We start from the raw sequence: 21,328 nt of genomic DNA, 5'->3' as shown, positions 1-21,328 counted from the left end.
CAAACACACAGGCTGTTACTGGGTGCTGCTTCTGTGCTTCAGGGGCGAGGAACTGAGCCACAGCAGATCCTGCAGCCGCTGCCCACCCCGGCTTTGTCAGTGCAGCTTCACTTTGAAGCTTGCAGGTGGCTTTTGGTGGAGCAGTGGGAAACAACGTTGTGCTGGAAGGCCGATGTGGAGGGAAACACTACGAACAGATTCCTGATGCCAGAACCACCCGCGTGCTCAGCACTACTGCTTAGCAATGTGATAAATGCCACATTTTAGTTGAAGCATAAGAGAGGGCAGAGACATGCAATGGGACTTTGAAAACCTCAGCTGCCAACAAGACTGCAAACAGAAAGGAGGAAATATGAATCGCTGATGAGTTCAGGTGGTGTCATTATCAAAAGGTGTTTATTACGAACAGATGGGGTCGGTTCCGTGGCAGCTGGGCTGCGAGCGCTGCAGGTAACGGCACGGTGATTTCCACCGTAAGGAGCAACAGAGCCGAAGCGGTTGACAGAGACGTGCGAAAGGAAGGAGGCAGCGCCAGGCGTTACCGGCACGCGGACCGATGCATTCAAAGGTGAACCGCGCCGCGTGCCAAGAGCGCTGCGCAGCGACGCGACCGGCGGCAAACAGCGGCAGCGCAGGCGAACGCGGGCAGCTCCGCTACGGGACCGCGCCGCCACCGCGGGCCGCGCGCGTGCGCAGAGCCGCGCGTCTCGGCAACGTCGCGCGGGACTACAGCTCCCGGCAGCCACCGCGACCGGAAGTGGTGCGCGGCGGCGCGCGGGATTCGGACCGGGAGCGGGCGCGGGATCATGGCGCTAGCATTGCCCGAGCCACCGTGGCCGGCCAGCCTGTCACCGCTGAAGGTGCGTGGGGCGGGACGGGGCGGGGCGGGGCGGGGGAGTTGGGGGGCGGCAGCCCACAGGTCCCGGCCTCAGGTGGAGGCTGCTGCGGAGCCGCTGCAGGGATGGAGGCCAGGCCCGGGTCTGTGTTTCGTGCCGCGCCGTGCTATCGTGCCATGCCATGCCATACCCATACCCGTACCATACCGTGCTACCGTACCGCACCACCATACCGCACCATACCGTGCCGTGCTGTCCGCCGGGCACAGCGGTGCCTCAGCCACTCACCCAGCCCGCTCTCGTTGCAGGCCGTGGACGATCTACTGCGCTGTGGGATTTGCTTCGATTACTTCAGCATCGCAGTGATCATCCCGCAATGCTCCCATAACTGTAAGTGCGGCCCGTTCTGCCCTCTGCGGTCGCTGCCGCCCCGTCCCGCTGCTCCGTGCCCTGCGTGGCGCGTCTCCCGGTCGTTACAAGGAGTGCAGGCCAAAACGCGGCGGCCCCGAGGGCTGACCGAACCTTCAACTCCTACGTGTGGGTGACAAAGTTATTAAAAAATGTCTGCGTGAGATTTTTCTCTCCCACAGAGTTTCACAGGGCAGTCGTGGTTTGGCCATTTGTTACTTACCACCATGATGCACAGAGGTCTCTGGTTCTGAGCTTGCTTACGAAACATGTAGCCCTTCCCTGTGTGGTTTGGGCAGCAGGGATGTTTTCCTGTGTGGGGCTGTGGAAGAGCAGTTTGGGGTGAGAGCTGCGAAGTGGACACTGACTTCTCTGACAATATGAAAACCTCTTGCTGGGGTCAGTGCACTCAGAAATCACCTGGTCCTGAAATCCTTTACTTAAATGTCCTTCATTCAGCCATGATGGTGGAACAAAACCCGATCTGTAGCGCTGAGCCCATGAAGTGTTTGAGGTACAGCTGTCTGCGGGGCTGCTGCCTGCTGGGTGCGGTAGCAAAGTGCTTCCCGGGGAGTCAGAGAAGAGGGAAGCCTTCAAATAAAGGCTTACAATTGTTTTGTTCAGAAACAGTAGCACTTACCTGAAGGGGACATTATAGCTCCGTGGTGAAATCTGCTTTAGCTTGGCAAAGCTGTAGGCATTGAGAAGAGTGTGCCTGCAGTGGGCGCACTTTGCAGCAGGCGTGTTGGAGCTGCCCGTGGATTGGCTCTGATGCCTGTGGCTTCCGAAGGGGCTGACTGCCTTGTTTGGCAGGTTCTCCTCTGATCCTCCCCTGCGCTTTGCAGCAAGCCTCTCTTTTCCTCTGTAAATCAAGATGTCCTGAAATGTTTCCTTGTAGGTTGTCTCTGTGTCATTTCTTCAGTCCAGTGGACCAAAAAGTCCTCTCCTGTTAATGATTGTTTATAAATAGATGAAGAGGAGATGCATCTACCTTTGCATTTGCTGGCAGAACTTTTTTCTGTTGGTTTGTTTTTCTTAATGCTCCATTGTGGGGCTTGCAGCCATCTGTAATGTTTGCGCCCACCGCCCCTTAACGCCCCTCCCCTGTTGCAGTGGGTGGTGCTGGGCAGCTCTCCTGGCAAGAGCCAATCGACGGCTGCAGCGCTTTGGTTGTGTCTTCAGAGACAGAACAGAAGGGCCGTTCCTGTTTCCTTCACATAATAAAAGCATCTGCTGAAACTCTCCAGTCACATTCTGTAAGAGAAATCTGCTGGGGAGTAGCGGTGCTTTTTGTCCCTTGAAGTGGTTATAAAAGCTCACGGATGAGCACTGGCAGCGGGGTAATACCAGGGATTTATTGCAACAAAATGAAGCTTGTGGTGTATTTCACCATGGAGGCTGCCGAAGGATCGATCCCCTGGCGGCGATGTGACTTGCTTTTACTAGGAAACGTTTAAGCTGCCTCTCACTTAGCATTCCTGTGCTGCTTCTCACCATTCTTAGCTGTTCTTCTCAGTAAACATGTTGGCTTTGTTTGCCACAGATTCTGGGGAAAGAAGTATTTAATTCTATGGAAAAATGGCATAGTTTCAACACAACTGGTGTGTTGTGGCATAGCTTACATGTGTAGATAGGAAAACGTGTATATGTATATCAGAATGTACTAACAAGTATGTATTGAACTGCGTGTGAAGGAGACCTGTTAAGAGTTGTATCTTTTCTTTTTCCAGATTGCTCCCTGTGCATACGCAAGTTTTTGTCCTACAAAACTCAGTGTCCAACGTGCTGTGTGGTAAGTGGTTGTCTTTGTGTTGTTTTTAGCCATCTCAGCACACTGCTGTCTGGGCTGCAATTCTGGGTGTGTTCTACCACCTTCCCTTTCGTAGGCAGCAGTTTGGACTAAGTGTGGTGCTCTGATCTCTGTAGTAGGTGAATTTCTCTGGTAGTTTTCAATCAGCAAAAGCAGATGGAGCACGAAAGCTCAGTTTTGGCTCTGAGCTGCGTACGAAATCTGTCATGAAGCATTCAGTGTTGCCTCCTGATTTGTTTAAAATAAATCAAAATGTGAGTGCTAAGTTAAAGCATTTCAGTGTTCTGTGGTTGAGAGGCCTCACTTCCCATTCTTTCACAGCTTTAGAAGCATCCACAGATCACACAGTGGTCAGTGCATGGGCTGTGCTGTGTGGCCTTCTGGGGATGGAAGAGCTGTGACGCGTGGCAGGGAGAGGAGATGTGTCCTGCCAGAGTGAGCCCACGTGTGGGAAGCACTCTGCAGCTTTGCCTGCCCTGCAGCTGGGTGACCATTGCCATCTGACTCGAGGCCCTTTCTGCTCAAAGCACACAGCATGCAGTTTACCCCAGGCCCTAGGCTAGCTTTCTGTCTTAAGCCAGTGTGTTGTATTGAATCCTTACAAATGTTAGGGCTGCCCAAAAACAATCAGTGGTGCTTTGTGAGCATTGGCAAGGTAGAAGGCATTTTCTTCTGTGTTTGTAAAGCATCCACCAGATGAGACTTTTCAAGACTGAAAAGCAGAGCTAGCTGTAACTTTGTCAGTTTTTAAGCATGCAAACAAGCACAGACTATTTGATGCATGTTTCTGGGAGTACATCTCACTGGTGCCTCCTTAAAAAGCATCACGAGTGGTATGAACAAGACCAGTAGAAGTTGAGTTACGGTGAAAGAAGGGCAAAGAAAAACAGCCAGAGAGATAAAAACCAGAAATTGCTTTAAAAGAATGAATTGAATGTGTGAATTCCCATTGAATTCATGATTCCCGTTTCTTTTTCCATCTTCACCCCAGAGATTAACATCTTCATCTCTTTTCATTCCCTGTTGCTTAAAGTTCTTGTCACATTGATTGGCTCCTTGTTTTGGTTTCCAAAATGATTGTAGTGTGGCTACAGTAGAGCACCGTTGGCGTTGGGGTGCACTGGGTTTGCTCCTTCTGCCTTTCTGCTGCAGTTTCTGTGTTGCTGATCACCTGGCAGACTCACAGTCCTCAGGCTCTTAATTTAGTTGTTTTTAAGGAAAAAATGCTTATGCTCTATGCATTCTTATTCACGTTACAGTCTGGGGGGCTGGTGGCTCAAGCACAGGTCCACAGAAGTTACAGGACAATGGACACCTTCAGGATACCTGCTGTTTTCATGGTATTTGACTGTTTGTTTTGCTTTCTTCCTCTCTTTTCCTCTCCCCTAACAGGCTGTCTCGGAGTCTGACCTGAAAAACAACCGGGCGTTAGATGAGCTGGTAAAGAGCTTCAGTTCTGCAAGGTATGCTGCAGACTTATGAATACTGTCTCTAGTTTGGCAGTCCAAAGGGAGGTTTGGCTTGGGGTGTTGTAATGGAATATTGTGCTTTCACCTTTTCTGTTTGATTTGGTTCACTTTTGATCTCATCCCCTTAAAAGAAGCACAAAATCAATGTGACATGGTAGGTGCATCCTGCAGATGTGTGAGCTGTGCTTGCTTTTGCCTGGAGGCAGCTCTGTGACTGCTCTGTTTTCTGCAGGGATTCCTACAGCTATGGAAGATGCATGATAGGGCACTTTTTACTGAAATAAATCTGGAGATTTAAATCACTGGGATTCTTGGCTTCATAAGCAACAGGAAGCATAGTCCTTATGGCTTTGTTTCTTAAGGGAGTTTCTGTGTGACAAGGAACTAATCTTTTGTATGACTGCTATTAGATTTGATTTTATTCCAAGAATTGAGATTCTGCAGTTCCAATATTTTAGCTGGAACTCTGACTTCAGTGTTTTTTGCTGATAAGTGGATTACTGTATTTTGGTAACATCTAATTTCATAGGGAACAGGTAGTGCTGACTTGGATCCATTATGATAATGAATCTTAACTGTTAATTTTTCGGACTGCCTTAATGGATCAGAATAAATCTTAGCAGAGCTAAGATCAATAACCTTTCCTTCTGTGACTCGGAGGTCGATCAATTTCTCAACGTGAAGCTGAATCAATAAGCCTGAAGGGGTGGTGGTGTCCTGCTCCTCACCTGGGCGAGCTGTGGGAGCAGAGCTGCTCTGGGGCTCGCTGAGAAATGCCTGATGGTGAACGGCTGACAGAGGTGCCTGCTGAAGTGAAATGAAACAGGAGTGCAGACAGCAAGCAAACTTTGCACCGCTTCAGATGCTGGGCACCCCGCGTTGTTCTCTCGTAGCCTGGCACTGCATTTGCTCGGCAGGCAGCTGTGAGTTAGGGGCTGCTTGGTGCAGAATGCTGTGTGCTGCTATCCGTAGCATTTTCTGCCTAGATGTGCTGTACAGGATGTGTCTTCTGGCTCCCTTCCCCTGCTTCTGTTTCCCTTTGGCCCGCCCTAAAACAAATCCACACTCCAGGGTCTGATTTTTGAAACGAGTGAAGTTCTTAAAGTGCGTCGTGCCTTGACTTTGAGCCTCGGGTAATTCAGCATTTGTGAAAATTAGGCATTAAGGCTTTTCAATATTTCAAAAAATGCAAATACGTTTTGAAGTCAGGCCTGTAGGGAAAGGAAATGTTAATGCTTGAGTAGTTAGCGAAGTCAAAGCTGTGCTCCAAGGTCAGCGTGTGCGTGGGAATGGAAATGGTTCTCAATAGAGCCGAGTGCTGATCCCGCCGATCCGCGCTCAGCCTTCGGCCGTGTGTTTGCAGAGCTGCAGCCCCCGTGGTGATGGGCTGCGCTCAGCACTGCTGCCTTCGCGCTGTGCTCGTGAAGGAGCCGAGCAGTGCGGGAGGGAAGGGAGCGCAGCGCTCTCACCTGCACCCTGCAGTTCCTGCTGGGGACCAAGAGCAGCCTGCACTCTGCTCTCTTGGCTTGTCGTGCAGGGCTTCGTGCGCAGGGTTTCTCAGCCCTTGGCATGGCAGTGCTATGTGTGCCGCCTTTCCTTTATGAACGGAGTTTTTATCAGGTGCAGTGTGCCAGGATGAATGTCTGTTCACAGCTAAACTGAAATAACTGCAACTGCTTGCCCAGCCCAAATATCTGTTGAAAAGAATGGGGGACAGAGGGGCTTTTGGGTTACACAGCGAGTGTAAGGACACACCGACATCTTGTGCGTTCGTGTTTCACCGTTGAGAAGGTATCCAGTGCAGTTAAACAGGTTTGTCAGCTATGACACATGTATTGCTTTTGTGCCAGTGTAGTAAAACTTTATCAGCTACAGCCTCTCCAAGCTGACAGTAGGCTGTGTTAGATTCCTTAGAGCACAGAGTACGTAACCTAAGTGGAAGTAACTGGAAAAAACCATGCAAAGTGAGAAGCTATCTGAAAGACATACTGTGCTAACATTTATCGCCTGAGTCGATCTGTAGGTGAGCTGCATATCTGTGGTGACAATTCTGGCTGTCTTTGTGCAAGTGTTAGCTATTGCATTCAGAGAGAGGTGCTCGTACACCAGGGCTCTGTCCTATGGCTCTCACAACACTGTCCCCCAGCTCAGGAGCCTGTCCCTTGGCACAGCACGTCACTGGGTGCTGAGCTTTCCTGAGGGACAGCATTGCGTGGAGCAGAGCCCTCTTCAGAGGATCCAGGTGTGAGCAGTGGTGGTGTGGTGTGTCCTGAGAGAGAAATGTGGTGAAACAGTGAATCGGGGGAAAGCCTTGCAAAAAGAGGCTGAAGTGAATCTTGAATTCTACGGGTGCTGTCAGGCAGTGTGAGTACATGGTGATACGTGCCAGCTAAGCAGTATATGCTGGGAGAAAATCAACAGCAGTATCTGATAGGTGCAGGTACAGACTGCATTACTCTGACAGGAGGAGGAGCTCTCAAAGCAGTAGAAAATGCACTGAAAAGATGAGCTGTTTGCCCATCTACCTTAATGGTTGGCTGCTGTGTGGAAACCTGGGAAGTCAGAAGAAACCACCATTCTTGCATTTCTATTGTTGTGTCAGCTCCTCTGCGGCTGCAGTTTTAACCTGTAGGCTGAAGAATGTTGTGCATTTATCTGCAGCAGGTGAGATGCTTAATAATGCCTGTTATTGCTGCTGATGGCCCTGGGCAGCAGTGCTGTGTCAGATGACACTTTAGGATGAAACATAGCCCTTGTCAATAGCAAATGTGAAGCAGAGCTGGGACAGGGTTGTGTAAAGGGACTCTGTTCATGTTCCCATTTAGCTGGCTCCTGAGTTTCCTGTGAAGTTGATCCTATGACAACAGTGGCTACTCCACTCTATATTTGCATCAGCTGGGGAATTAACCTCCTGAAAAACTTCCAGTCCATATCTAGGCATGTGCAGACAGAAGAACATAGTTTTGCTGCCACGCTTAATTGTGCTTGTTTGTACTGTAAAAAGTCACAGTGCCTTGGGATGCATGAGAATTGCTACTGACAAATGTGCTCATTGCATAGGGTAATCCAGGAAGCTTGAACTCCAGGCTGGGCTTTGAGTCCAGCTCGAATATAACTGCACAGAATGCTAAGTGTGCTGAGCTCCGTGCTCTATTTATTCACTAGAAACTGATCTTAAAGCAGTGTGACTGTGGGCTCACCCACTGACTCAGGTACCTTCTCAAAACATTCAAAGATACATATTAATTAGTTCTTCCCAGATGTGTGGTGAATCTTTACCTTAAAAGACTGGTGAGTTTTCCAAGTAGTTACCTAACACTGAAACGGTACAATCATAAAGCACACCTACATTTCATTCTTATTATGGGCAAAAGCAGCTTAATGGCAGTGCTTGTTCCAAAGCCGCGTCACCGAGTGCTTTTTTTACAGAAAATGAATAGTAATCCAAATTGTGTCAACTCTTATTTATTCTTTCTGAGTTAAAGACTTTGCAAATTGAGAATCTAGAGCTGTGTGTCTCAGGGGCAATCCTTTCTGTTCTGTGAATGCTGCAGGAGTGCCATGTTGCTGCTGTGCTGGTTTGAGCTCCTTTCTCTTCAGCTCGGCGTGCTGGCTAAGTGCAGGGATAGCTTGAAACAGCTGATGTCTGACCAGCACCTTGTGCTGTGTTTATGTCAGAACAGGGAGGTCGTATACCAGAAAGTTGTATGGTCTGGGGCCTTGAGGGGAGGCATAGAAATGAAACTCCACTCCCCCAGCTGCTCTCTTTTCACAGGCTTTGTCACCTCGGGGAGAGAATCGTCAAAATCCAAGCTGCCAGGTCACAGTGCTTAAATGAAAAGCATGAACTTACTGAGCAGCAGCCGTAGTAGAAATGCACAGAAGGTACCTTGTGCTTGAGGAGGTCAGTGTGCTGTGGATGTGGAAGGCTTTGTGGTGTTACAGGCTTGCTGTGCTCTTTTGGGCTCATACACGTGTTGAGGGATAGCAAGCACGCTGTGCGGCTCTGTGGCAGCGCGGCAGCTTGTCTCTGGGGGGAGATGGCATCGTGCTGATGGCCCTGCCCTGAACACAGCCCTGTCCTGCTGCTCTGTAGTGCAGGCTGCACGGCAAGGTGGGGGCCCTGAGGTGCCCGAGTGCAGTGCTGCTGTTGGCAGTGGCTCCTGGACTCCTCAGTGTCCTCAGAAGCTGCCCCTTCTTCCTGCTCCTGCCTTGTTACCCTGCTGTAAAGAGGAGCAGGGGGAGGCTCTGCCCACCTCGTGGGGACAGAACAGCTTGGGGCAGGGAGGGCAGGTGTGCAGGCATTGCTGCATGGGGAGCTCAGCAGGAGGGTTGTGTGCAGGCTGTGTGGGAGGGCAGCAGGACATGAGAGGGGACCAGGTGAGGGCCTGCACAGGTTCTTCTGCTGGCTCCTGTGTGTGGGTGATGTGAACTGCTCTGTGCCCCAGGGTGTGCGCCTTGTTAAAGCAGCCCCTAAGACCTGTGGTGGTCTTCTCATTCCAGCTACAGAAGCAGTGGAGTGTTTGTTGCTGTTGTCTCATTGTCACTGAGGTGTGTAGGTGGGGTTACCTAACGCTCGGTCTCACGAGCTGACGGGTGTTTGGTTACTGCTTTGGTGGGTGCCTGTTGGGCTGTGCTCTGGAGATCCCCAGCAGGAGGGGACAAAGAACACAGAAACTTTCTGGTACGCCTTTGCCTCAGCTGATCCAGTGCTTGGAGCGCTGTCCTGAAAGCAGTTATCTACAACTCTCAAGTAAGAGGGAAAACTTGTTCTTTGCATTCCATGTGATATGTTGATGCTTATTTTATAACATTTGCAAAATGAAATGTAACTTGTTTTGTTTATAAACTGGGAAACTGATTTTTGCAATCTGTAGAGCGTGGTAACACTGAACTGGGATGCTCCTGGTTTGTGTGGGCGAGATGATTCCCAAGTGCTTCGTGTTAGCAACTGCTCAGAGAGGAAGGAATGGAGGAAAAACTCCAGCTGTTTTCTGTTTTCAGAGAAAGAGCTAACAGAACTGTTAGATGCAGCTAACAGTTGTCTTCTGGATGCTTCCAGGCAACAGCTGGTCCAGTTGGTCTTGGATACACCACTGATTTCATCTCCATTGGCTTGTAGTAGGCGTGCAATTGGCAAAAGCCACGCCAAGACTTCCACGTCTTCGCCAGTTGTAAAAGAAGAGGTGCCAGTGATTGACAGTTTGTTGAAAAAGGAGAATGTTTGTACCCTGACAAAGACAGATGGTCTGGCAGGAACAGATTGGAAAGTTTGCAAAACAGAGGAACATCGTAACATCAGCAGCAGTTCTCCAGGGGCTGCTAGCAAAGACAACAAAGCAGGACCACGAGGGAGTCCTGAAGGCACCAACAGTGGTGAGAAGCCTTCTACATCTGTGGTAAAAATAGTCAACAAAGGTGAGATACTTAATTTTTGCTTTTGTTCTGATCACTTCCCCAAGTCTGTGGTTGCATCTGGCTGAGCGCGTCAGTCTGTGGCATCCATCTCCTGCACTGTTCTGATCTGCAATTAGAGCGTTGGCATGCTCAGATGCTTCCTGTCTAGCTGGGTTGTGCTTCATTCACATTACTGCTGCAAGCATATTCTTGATGAGGAAATTTGGGCTGATACAAAGTAATTAAACCGAGTTCGACTCTTACAGATTCCTTTGTATTGAATAACAACTCTTAAAAACAATGGTTGCACAACAAATTTACTCATTTTCTCTTCTTCCCTTTCACGAGCAGACAGACACTGATGTTTGTTGTTCTTGCTTATCCTCAGTAACCAGAAGCAAAGTATTTCATCACGTTAGTCATTTGGGGGTGCACCCACAACCAAACTGATCATGGTTTCAGTTTTGTTGATGTTCCTATCTATAGACTCTCTACAAGTATCCTGCTTTATATTCTGTAATCTTACAGTGTTAAGATTAATGTACTGAAGCATGAAAATGTTCATTTATACTAATCAACTACAACAAAATTGGCAGTGTCTTCATAAATAAATATTGTGACGGGCAGCTTTTCCATTAGAAGCCGTAGAGAATCCTAGGATGGTCCTGAGTTGGAGGGGGCCGGTGTGCAGCTGGCTGGAGCAAAGCACTCAGACCTAATAGTTTGTATTTTTTTATTCTTTTAGCAATTTATTTGACTGGAACCTGGAAGTTCATATTTATTCATTAGCCAGGTAAATACTGCTTAAAACGTAACACAGCTAGAAAAGTAGCTGCAGGAAAATAATGTCAACTTAGCCAGCTGGTATGTTTTCTAGTTCTATGCATCAGACTTGCTCGTATTAGTAATTTACAACTAATATAAAATTTTACCTCATTTATTCTTAAGGAATTGAATTTTTCACTTGCTGACCATTTTATGGCCTTAGTAAGTCCTCGAGGATGTGTTGCACAGAAATTGCTTCCACAAGTGCAACGTAGTTGGTCAAAGAACAGAAAGGAGAAACTCAAAGAGGCAGTGCTGAAGTTCTCCTTGTGAGGATGACTGATTGCTGTGTTAACAGCTGCAATGCTGTACTCAATAAAGTAACGGGCTGCTGATAACTGTCGTGTTAACGTAACTGTCCTAATTAGTTGTAAGTCAGGAATTGCAAAGCAGTATTGCCAGTGAACTCTGAATTCCTACAGCATTTCATGGTATTCTTGCTATTGTGTTTTGCTTTGTTTTCTGAATCCAACTTGACTTTCCTCGTGATAATACAGAGGATAATGGGAAAAGGATCCATGTCATACTGTTCATTTGAGGTTAGCTTTTTGTTTTTGACAGCGTCCAGGATGTAATTGCCAAAGGCAGACGTTGTTTTTGAGTGTCTTTGCAAGTGGCCTGCAGAGGTATTGCTTGCTAATCTGATGCAGGAAGAGTTGTGACACGGGTGGGACTCTGTTGCAGGGGTTTGTGAGTCTCCAAGCAGAAATCATGTTAGTTTAGAGGTGCTTCTGAAAAAATGACACGTGGTGGGGTCATAGGATTCCTGTTAGGTTTGCCAACTCGTGTGCTGGCATGATGGCAAGACGCATGGATGGGGACACAGTGTTAACATGCACAGATTCCTGCCATACTGCCTTATTGAAATAAAGGAAAGTGAAATGTTGCAGAAATGAAAGGCATTATCACAAAGATATGCTGATGTTTATATTAGTACTGAAGTTTCTTTGTACTGTGTGTATTATTGTACGATTTTACTACAGTTTTCGTGCCCTCCAGCTGCAGGGAGGAAGGTGAGATGCGTTCTGATGGTACATAGAATGGGGAGTATGAGTGCTCTGAAGACAAGTGCTAAAAGGGAAGGTTCCACGTAGATCTGCCTTCTTATTAAAGAACATAAAACCAAACTTGCAATTCTGGATTTTCATTTTACTCGACAGTTTTTCAGCTTGATTTCGGCTGAGGCGTATGCAGCAGTAACAGCACTCTCCCTTTCTTTCAGTGGACTGCCCTGTTTGTGGAGTTGCTATTCCAGAGGCATACATCAACAAACACCTGGATAGCTGCCTGAGCAGAGAGGAGAAGAAGGACCGCCTCAGGAGGTAGGAGAGGGCTGAGCCTCCTGTGAGCACGTGGAGTCCTCTGCACTGCGGAGCCCACAGCAGTTGCTGGGCTGCAGAGCAGGGCGTCGTGCTTTCCTTGCTTACTGTCAGTCTGAAGCTGCTGCATTTGTATTGTCGCAGTGATCTGCCTCTTTCAAAGCAGCGTTGTGGATAACCAGAATTGGTGGTGGGTTTTGTTTGTTCTGTTTGTTTTAGTTTTGGGTAAGAAAATACTGAGTGCTGTTTTAAGGAATTTGACATAGGTTGTAAAACTTTGGACGTCGTTGTCATCGGATTCCCATCCATTAGCATTATCATTTTATTTTGTAACACTTCTTCCCATTTTTCATCTGGTGAATGACTTGTTTCCTCCGAGTCAGATGGGCCAAAAGAGAATTGCTTCAATAACAATTGTGCCTTCCTCTGCTCGCTGTAGTTATCTTCAAGTTACTCAGGTTAAGGTCTTTTCTTTTAAGATGTTAAATTTCATAAGGTTCATGCATGTCTTCCTATTTAAGCATCCACCCTAGAATTTGTTATAGCTGCCACATTCACATCAGAAGTGTAACCTTTAGTCTTTGTTACTAACATAAACATAGGCTGCTGTGGTTCACTGATCAGACCTGACAGCTGTGAGGAACTTTTACTGTGTGTGGTTTGATTCAGGTCCTATGAACCTTAAATTAGGAAGTAACTTTGTTAGAGCTCTGAATTTGCTCAGTCATGCTGAGATTGCAATCCAGAAGCTAGAGAGTTTTGAAGATGAATAAGTGGTAAACTAATACAGGAATCTGATGTTACATTTTAATTTTCATTTGGGATTTTTTTACTGTTTCCACTGTTCCTAATGAATGAGAATAAAAGCCAGGTCTCTGTTTGGTATCAAGCCCGCATCCCTAATAGAATTTTAAATTTTGCTTGTTTTGTCTAGACTGCTTGGGATTTAGGAAAGTATAATGCAAGATAGTGTTCCTAGGGGATGCCCTGAAAGAATACAAGTCAGCATTTGGATTCCTGGTAGGGGTATTAATTAAAAAAAGGGTTGTTTTCTTTCTCCTTTGCAGTTCAGCTCACAAAAGGAAGCCTATGCCTAAAGTTGTTTACAACTTGCTCTCTGATCGTGACTTGAAGAGGAAGCTGAAGGAGCAAGGACTGTCTTCCCGTGGGAGCCGTCAGCAGCTCGTTAAAAGGCACCAAGAATTTGTGCACATGTATAATGCTCAGTGTGATTCTCTAAATCCCAAATCGGGTAAGTTAGAAATACTAGGAAAGATTGTATCATCGCAGGCTCTTTGTATGCGTTTGTGTTGCCTGGCTTTGCATGCAGTGGGGCCGTTTCTTACATCTTGAATGGCTCTTGCTATATTCCATTTATACAAGAAGAGAATATGCTTCTCTTTAAAGATGGCGTTTGTCATCTGTCAGCTGTGCAAGTGATAGCAGTAATGGCGCAAAGACACAGACGTGTGTGAGAGACTTGGGATTTCTGGCTGTATTGCTCTGTATCTGACTGGAAGCTGATGGCAGGCAGCCCTTTGGAAGCAGTCTCTGGCAGGACCAGCTGTGATGCAGCTCTCTGGAGCAGTGCAGGCGCAGGGGTCCCGCAGCACTCACGCTGGTTGCTGGCAGTGCTCAGCCTGCTGCTGGCAGCACAGCCCAGGTGTGTGGCTGGGGAATGACGTTCCTCACCCCATAGCTGATCCCTTTTCTCTTCGTGTTTACAGTGAGGTCCTGATGCGTGTTCACTGCTTCTTCCAGAAGCTGTCGATGCGTCTGTGTGCGTTCAGTGCTCCCAGTAGCTGGGATGGGTGGGCTTGGCCTCGTTGGTGTGGGCAAGGGGTGTATGTAGGGGTTGGGGTGGCACCCCCAATGTTCACATTCACTGTGTGCTGCTCATCCACAGCAGGGATGTCTAGGGTTAGCAGCACTGCGCTGCCAGGCTGGAGCCTTGTGCCTGCTCTGAGGTGCTGGGGCAGGAGCTCTGCCATGCACAGGGCCCTCTGTTGGCTGTGTTGGCATGCTGGGGGCTGCTGCTCTTGTAGCAGTTCTTCACTCAGTGCTTGCAATGAAGCATCACATCACCCCTATGCATGCAGTTCATCTGAGCTAGCTAATGAAGAGTTCCACAGGGCACTGCAGGGTGCTTCAACTGGGATCACTTAAATAATGCAAAGCTTTTATGGAGTTCTGGCTCAGTGACTATTTATGAAGGGTGAACTATTAAACCAGCTCACACAGGCATGCATTTTCAGTGGTAGCAGTGAACCAAAGGTCGCTATAAAATACAAATTGTTGAGCTTCTGTGGAAGCAGAGGTGCCAAATTCCTGGATTTTGCCTAAACCAGTTTTGAGCAGGTTTTATTCCTTCACAGCTCAATAAGCTTCTTGTTCTCAGGCTGCTTCACTTAGTGCAAGTATTTGTTTTAGTAATCTGCATAGCTACCTCAGAGCTCTGTGACAATGATTAAGGGTAGAAACATGTCTGTAAAAGTAAATGTCAAAACAAACCCTGCAGACAGTGCTGTGCCTGTTTGTGTGCTGCTGAGGTGTCTGACTTAATGGTTGGAGGCTGTAATCCGTCCCTGGACTATGGGTTTTGGACAGAAGCCTGCAGACAGCTCCGCACTGCCTCGGAGGAGCTGCTAGGAGGGAAAAGTAAGATAAGCAGTGTGTTTTGTTATTTCAACTTCCACTTAAAGATATACTATAGAATGAGAACTTTATAAACAGCATGCCTTTATGTCTCGGAGGCAGCATAATGTGGTAGAGAAAGATTCAGACAAGGTTCAAAAAGACTGCCTATTTCTATTAATTTAACCCAAAGGAAATGAAACAAGGGCTGCGGCTGTGGCGGAGCAATGCTGGCTGCCAGTGGATGTGTGCTGGGCACTGTTTGAAGCTGAGCACCGAGCGTGCGTGCGGCTCGAGGCGGAGCGGGCACTGCTGGGAGCTGCTGGCTTTGTCTCTCTGATTTGTTAGCAGCCGTTTTGTTCAGTGCTGCTGCATCCCTAACAAGTCCTGTCTAACGATCCGTTTCTTGTGTTTTCAAACAGTTGCGGAGATTGTTAAAGAGCTGGAAAAGAATGAGAAGATTCGGGTTCAGCTTGAACTGAATAAAAGTGGTGAAAACGTAAGCTGACTGTCCTTGTTCCTAAATTGAGGGACAGGAGAAACTGCAGTGTGGGCACTCAGTGTGTCTGCCTGTCACTTTGTTATGGCAACTGCCAGAACTCTGGGCTGCGTGTTGGACTTGGCGTGTACCATCTTGTAACTTGCTTGATTTTCTCTTATCAGTCATTTGTCATGGGCAGTTCTTAGTATAGCTGATATCTCTATGTCCAAACTGTTTAAGAGAACTTTTTTTCTGATTGCAATAACAATTCTGAAGTAATGTTCCCCTTGGATGTATTGGAAGACTTTGACCCTCCGTGGTAGTGTGGGGAATATTTGGCTTTCTAGAATTCTCTAGGATTTATCTAGCACATTCCTTGCTTCCCTATTAGCAGTAGTGAGCAGTAGTGCCTGTTCTTTTCCCATGACATATGATACTTTTGTGACTTTTGGTGCACGTTTATTGTCCAGGATTAGGGAGAACTTCATGGCCCACACATGCTGGGTGTTACCCAGGGTATTTTGGTTTAGTCCTTTGTCTTTGTGAAAGCAAAGCAAGACAGTGTGTACTTTAAACATGTGTTACGTCTGTGGATGGGACACTAGGAGCTGGTGTGAGAACATTGAATGTGTGAGCCTTCCCCCAGTTAGTTTTTAGTTGTAAACTATGCAGCTTTATCAACTTTTTCTCTTAGTAAATAAACATTTGTGTGATTTCTGTAGAGCCTGACCTTTACAAAGGACCAGACAGAAGAGGAAATAGATGAGATTCATACCAGTTATCGTGAGTAAAATCCAGGTTTCACTCCATTTTCCTCATGAGCTATCTTTAAAAAAAAAAAAAAAAAAAAAAAAAAAACCAAAAAACAACCACCAAACCACCACCAACAAAACCCCTTTGTCTGTCCTCGGAGCCATCTAAGCAGCTTAGTCATTTTTAGGCTCAGTTTAGAAGCAAAGGTTCTTCTGAGAGTTCTATTGCAAGACTTCACCTGCACTCCTGGAAGTGGTGGCTACTGTGGGACAGGAGAGCAGCGTTCAGCACACATGGGGCTTCTCAGCTTTTGCCATGGAGGAGCAAAGCACTGAAGGGACAACTTGTTCTGGTGGTACTTAGGGGTGTATTTAAATCTGCAGTATGGTCACATTTCCCTTGTTTCCTTGTGTTCTTCTCTTGCTTCGGGCGTATAAATTATGCCATATTGCAGCTAGATTTAGCTTTGTTGATTTTAGTTGGGTTTCTGTAAAGGCTAAATAAGGGCCTAGATCTTTAGTAATTTTTTCCCCTTGCTTTTTGCTTCTATTCCTGAGAATTTTTTTTTCCAGCTGTACATGCACTGTTTGTGGTTTTGAATCATTCTCTTCTAATTTCAAGTAACTGGTTCATAATTGCTTTCTTGCCTTGCAGAAATCTCTAGCAATATAATACAAAGCAAAACAAAAAACGCCAATCTAACCAATTACAGAAACAAACAACCTCCCAAACAAACAACAAAAAAACTCCCCATGAACTTACTAATCCCTCAGTGGGATATCTTTCCCCAGGAAGCTTAAACAGCTCTAAAGAGCAAACCCAAAGCACAGTGCTTGATAGCCCTGGAGCAGCTGCCGTCAGTGCTCCACTCGCTGCTGCCTTGTGGGGTATAACCAGCACTGTTGTCCTGGTCAGGAGCCACCTTCTTCCCTGGGAGCTCAACAATGGCACTGCAATGTTCCCTCCCATCCCCAGGGTCACCTCCTGCTTTCCTTATGGCCAGGCTTCTATTTCAAGCTTTGAAAAAGAAAAAAAAAAATGCATAGGAAAAAAATGTAATCTGCTGCTCCCTCTAAGTCTTTTAATTTACACTTGGATTCAGACACTCGGTGATTTATTGTCTGGTGTTTGAAATATTTGTAATTATGTCTGCAATTGTTTTTATTACTGAAATACCCATGGTTTTACGAGCTGTACGTGGTACGTAGCTTCAGCACAGCTGTGATTTATGTTGCATCTGAGCACTGCCCTGTATTGGCAGGACACTTATTGTGATGTGAAGACCTTTGTAGATGCAGCATGAAACAAAACAACAAAAAATAGTAACGCTGGAAAAACTGAAGCACCAAAGGGATTATGTAATAAATGTGCCATGCTTCACATACAAGCATCTTGGGCAGGAACTTTTTTTTTTACTACAAGGAGTTGTTGACCTTATGTGGAGTCTTCAGCTCTACCAGGCGTGAGTAAGCTCTAAACAATACATGAGAAAAGTATTTCAGATGTGTTTCCTTGTGTGGAACAGAACCTGACAGGAGGTGTTGGGGAGAGGCCAGGCCTGGCCTGAGGTGGGAGCTGTGGGAGCTCCCCCAGCCCTCAGCTTGCCACAGGCTGAGGATGCACATTGGTTTGGTGCTTGTTCTGTATGCTGGGGTTCTTCCTGGTCCATAAACACAGCCTTAGGTGCAATGCTAAGTCCCAGCTAGAAGCAGTGGTGGAGCACCTGGTGGAAGGCAGGGCCAGCCCAGGGGAGCTCAGGTGCATGCAATGTATCCAAGTGACTGGAAGAGTGGAGCCAGGATCCACCCCTTCCCAGACCTCTTTTAAGGGTTGGCAGTGGAGGTGAGGGCATCTCTAGAGATCCCTGTGTACCTGAGGCCTTCTGAAGAAAAGCAACTTCTTTGTTTTATTTCTGTGCCCTCTTCTTTTGCATTTGAGCAAATCCTTACTTGCTGCTCTGCTGTCATTGTTGTGCTTACCATCTTGTTACAGTGGAATTACTTTACTGCAGAAATGGGAAAATCCATGCTCTTTCTCTCTAGTTGGGATGCTGCCCTCTGCTGTGAGGTGATAAAACAAGAGGCGTGCCAACCAGGCTACCAGGATGGGGCTGATAGCCTTGATGAGCTTCTGTTAGGTTGTTTGGGAAAGTGCGCCTTGGGAACACACGGCTTCCCTGGGGCTTGTTGTCAGTAAGGTCAGTCTCAAAAAGCAGAGAACTGGGAATTGCGTTTGGAAGGTAAATCAGCACAGAATAAGAGATGTCACTGTTTCTGCAGCTGGTTACTTGCACTTTCTGTTGAGCTGTTCAGGCACCAAGGTTCTGTTTTCCCTTGGCAAAATGCTGTGCAGCCCTTTGAGCATTTAGAGCTGATGGGTTTTTGTAAGGTGTTTGTGCATTTAGATTTTCTGAGCAATACAAGTGAAAAATGCCCTCTGAAGGGCTAATTATTCCACTGAGTAATGCAGCCTCTCCATCTAATTCAGGAGAGAGGTTATGAATGAATGCAGTGCTACAGTATTCAGAAGGAGCTTGAAATCTTCTCGTGTTACAGGCTGTTACAGTGACAATTGCAGTACTTAATGGGTTTAGTAAAACAAACAAACAGAAACGTGGTGATGTTAAGAGGAAACAAACAGTTTTATTCTGCAAAAACTAAGGTGTTTTTTTTATGCAACTGTCTTGGCTGCTGGGCAACCCTGAAAGCATAAACATGGATTTGGGTTGTTGACAGAATATGGAATGCTGCAGTGTGGAGTGAATTTTATTTTGCTGTAACAAAAACGTTTTTGAGTCAGTATTTTGTGTTTATTTCATGTTCTTTTCACTTGTTTATGGTATGCCTTAGGAGCTCTGTGGCACAGGTCTGCCTGCTTGTTGTACAGCAATGCACTTTTATGTTTCAGGAAACAAACACAGAAGTGAATTTCAATTTTTAGTGGATCAAGTAAAAAATCGGTGGGAGAAAAGTGGTAAGAGGAAAACAGAAAGCACACAAAAGAAAAAAGAAGGCACTTTGATAGGATCACCAGCAGGCACAGGTTAGTGATGCCTTTTAATGTAATCCCTCTCCACCTCCCTGCCTCCTGTGCTGATCAGTGCATTTCCTGGAGAAATGTTCTTTCCTCCCCTCCTACAGTTCTTAACCATAAAACAAATGAACACAAAACCCAAACAAACATAGAAATCAAGCAGAGCTTAAAGAAATGGGCTGCCATTGTGCTTGAGAATCACACTAGAATCAACTTGTAATAAATGTACAATGTGTTTGATTTTAATGACTGTGTACAGGTGTACTGGATCAGATGCATATTTGAACTCGCTGTTGTAAATGGGGCCTTAGGTTCGGAGCCACACGTACCAAGTTAGTAACGGGCATGTGATGGTAGGCATCGTGGAAATGAAGGTGCTTGTGGGTATTACCTGCTTTGCTCTATTGGTGTGATAAGGAGTCAGTAACAGGGAACTGTGGGCATGTTTGGACTGGGACAAGTGTTTTTCTCGTCCTGAGGTTGAAGGAGTGAAGTACTTCAGCTTCTTCTAGAATGTTTATACAGTACATTGCCTCTCTTAAGTTGCTTCGTTTTGTATTCATATCCTTCAGCACAGTGAGAAGTGGGAATGCACAGCTGCAGTCACTCAGTTTTGCAGATATGCTTGGAGTTAGGAGCAGCATCCAGCCTATGTTTGTTGTCCTCACTGATGCCCACAGCATCAGAGAAACACCTCCGTGTGCTTTTAACTTGTTCCTTGTAGTTTTGTTCCGTCTCATTTGTTTTATGGTAATGTTTGCTGTGGCAGCGTGCAGTTAATCTTTGAATGTGTGCTTTGGAAAAGCAGTCCTTGGCCTCATATCTGTGGAATTGCAGCGTATTCAGGATGCTGAATTTCAGAGAGCATTCCATCAGCCAGAATTGGATGTGCTGATGTCTGTAACCTTGGGGAAGTACAGCAGTTCAGCTGGTAGCAGCCCTCGCACGTCCTGTGCTGCCCGAGTTGAGCTGTGTTCATCTCTGGTGTGAGGCTGTGTCCTGTGCTTCACCTCCAGCAGAGAATAAAAAGAAATGGAACTATCAGTGAAGTAGTATGAATTCGATCCTTATCATTCCATGCAGATCTTGATGCAGTGTGTAATCCTTTCCCTGCGAAGGGTGAAAGGTAAGGAATCTCAAGGATGAAGTTTGCCTCATTTGGTGTAACTTGTAACTACAGCAGAGACAGGAGCAATGTGCTATTAGATAATGGGATCACAGACTGAAATTTTAATTTCTGGCTATGATCAGTGCAGAGTTTGGTTCCTGTGAGTTACCTTTTCATTGTGCCCTGAACTGCAGGCTTTGAGAAGCTAAGTGAAGCCATGCAGCTTTTCCAAAAGAAAAAATAGGAGGAAATACCTGAAAATTTTTAGAAAATAGCTTGCAAGAGTTGTATCATCCTGTATCATGTTGACTTAAGATGATGATGCCCCTTCATCTGGTTCTGACAAATCTTCAAGATACTCGTTACTCTTCTTGTGCACTCTGTGATCTTTAAAATGTTGCATGCAAGCAATCCTTGAAATTAGTTTCCCTTTTTGTGCTGAACAGATGTACCCAGTTGGCTGCTTATAAGCCACCAAGAAAAGCATGAAGACTTAGGGGTGAAGGAACATAAGGCTTAAGGCCTTTTCTTCCTCTGTGTTTGTTATTAACAGCACGTACCTTTTATTAAATTGGAGATTGCAACACTGAAAGAAAGAAAACCAGCACTGGTTTGATGACCTGCCATTTGAAAACATTACTTGCAAGAAGAGCAAAGGCTTTGTATGCATTCCTTACCCAATTATTCGGAGTCTGAAAAAAAGAGGTAGATGGTAATCCTGGAACTAAGCAGAGTTGAAACATTCTTTTTAAAACCTTAATATCTCCCATTGCCCCTAACTGTAGTATTGATGGATGTAGCTTATATCTCTATTAAAATCTTGCTTTGTTGCAGTGACTTTAACATCCCTTCCAATTCACATGATCTTGTTTTACATCTTCAAACTTCAAAAAATAATAATAATAATAATAATAATAATAATAATAATACTTTCCAGTCTGCTTTTATAACTGATAAATGTAGGATTTTGCACTGCCTAGCAGAAGCACCGTAAGAAATTGATAAATACTTTGATGTATCTATTTTGAGCTGTATTATTGTACTGGGCCTTTATTTTTAATCTCCTGATGTCAGTAATGCTGCATTAGTTAGACAGCTGACTCACTGTAATCTGCTGGTTGTTTTCAACTGACAGAAATATGCTCCTAACAATTAAATATGCCCTTTAGCACAGGGGAAAGGCAAACCCTGGCTGAATTTATAGATTGTGTAGCTATTCCACATTGTTGCTATAGTTCTGTTTGGCCAACACTGT

General features: G+C 46.1%; 1 protein-coding gene and 1 long non-coding RNA gene across 3 annotated transcripts in view; one reads left to right on the top strand and one right to left on the bottom strand.

Annotated features, from left to right (window-relative positions):
• Window positions 1–706: 706 nt before the first annotated feature.
• The window catches only part of RAD18 (RAD18 E3 ubiquitin protein ligase), a 35,845-nt gene continuing 15,223 nt past the window's right edge, over window positions 707–21,328 (top strand). Inside the window, exons 1-10 of the mRNA XM_048957538.1 lie at window positions 707–860; window positions 1,145–1,226; window positions 2,975–3,036; window positions 4,447–4,517; window positions 9,586–9,941; window positions 11,968–12,067; window positions 13,132–13,316; window positions 15,121–15,197; window positions 15,902–15,962; window positions 18,840–18,974. Coding sequence (XP_048813495.1) covers window positions 807–860; window positions 1,145–1,226; window positions 2,975–3,036; window positions 4,447–4,517; window positions 9,586–9,941; window positions 11,968–12,067; window positions 13,132–13,316; window positions 15,121–15,197; window positions 15,902–15,962; window positions 18,840–18,974 — 1,183 coding nt within the window. The 5' untranslated portion in view covers window positions 707–806. The remainder of the gene's footprint in view (window positions 861–1,144; window positions 1,227–2,974; window positions 3,037–4,446; window positions 4,518–9,585; window positions 9,942–11,967; window positions 12,068–13,131; window positions 13,317–15,120; window positions 15,198–15,901; window positions 15,963–18,839; window positions 18,975–21,328) is intronic.
• LOC125698772 (uncharacterized) lies at window positions 1,233–2,484 on the bottom strand. 2 transcript variants are annotated; one of them, XR_007379317.1, is made up of 3 exons: window positions 1,885–2,484; window positions 1,468–1,566; window positions 1,233–1,367 (listed from the first exon to the last, which is right to left on the bottom strand). It is a non-coding gene; the product is annotated as an uncharacterized LOC125698772 (long non-coding RNA). The 2 variants fall into 2 exon arrangements; XR_007379318.1 differs by lacking the exon at window positions 1,885–2,484 and adding an exon at window positions 1,665–1,836.

This window comes from Lagopus muta, chromosome 11 (genome assembly GCF_023343835.1).
Source record: "Lagopus muta isolate bLagMut1 chromosome 11, bLagMut1 primary, whole genome shotgun sequence".
Lineage (NCBI taxonomy): Eukaryota > Metazoa > Chordata > Aves > Galliformes > Phasianidae > Lagopus > Lagopus muta.
This window is presented reverse-complemented; position numbering and strand designations above follow the sequence as displayed.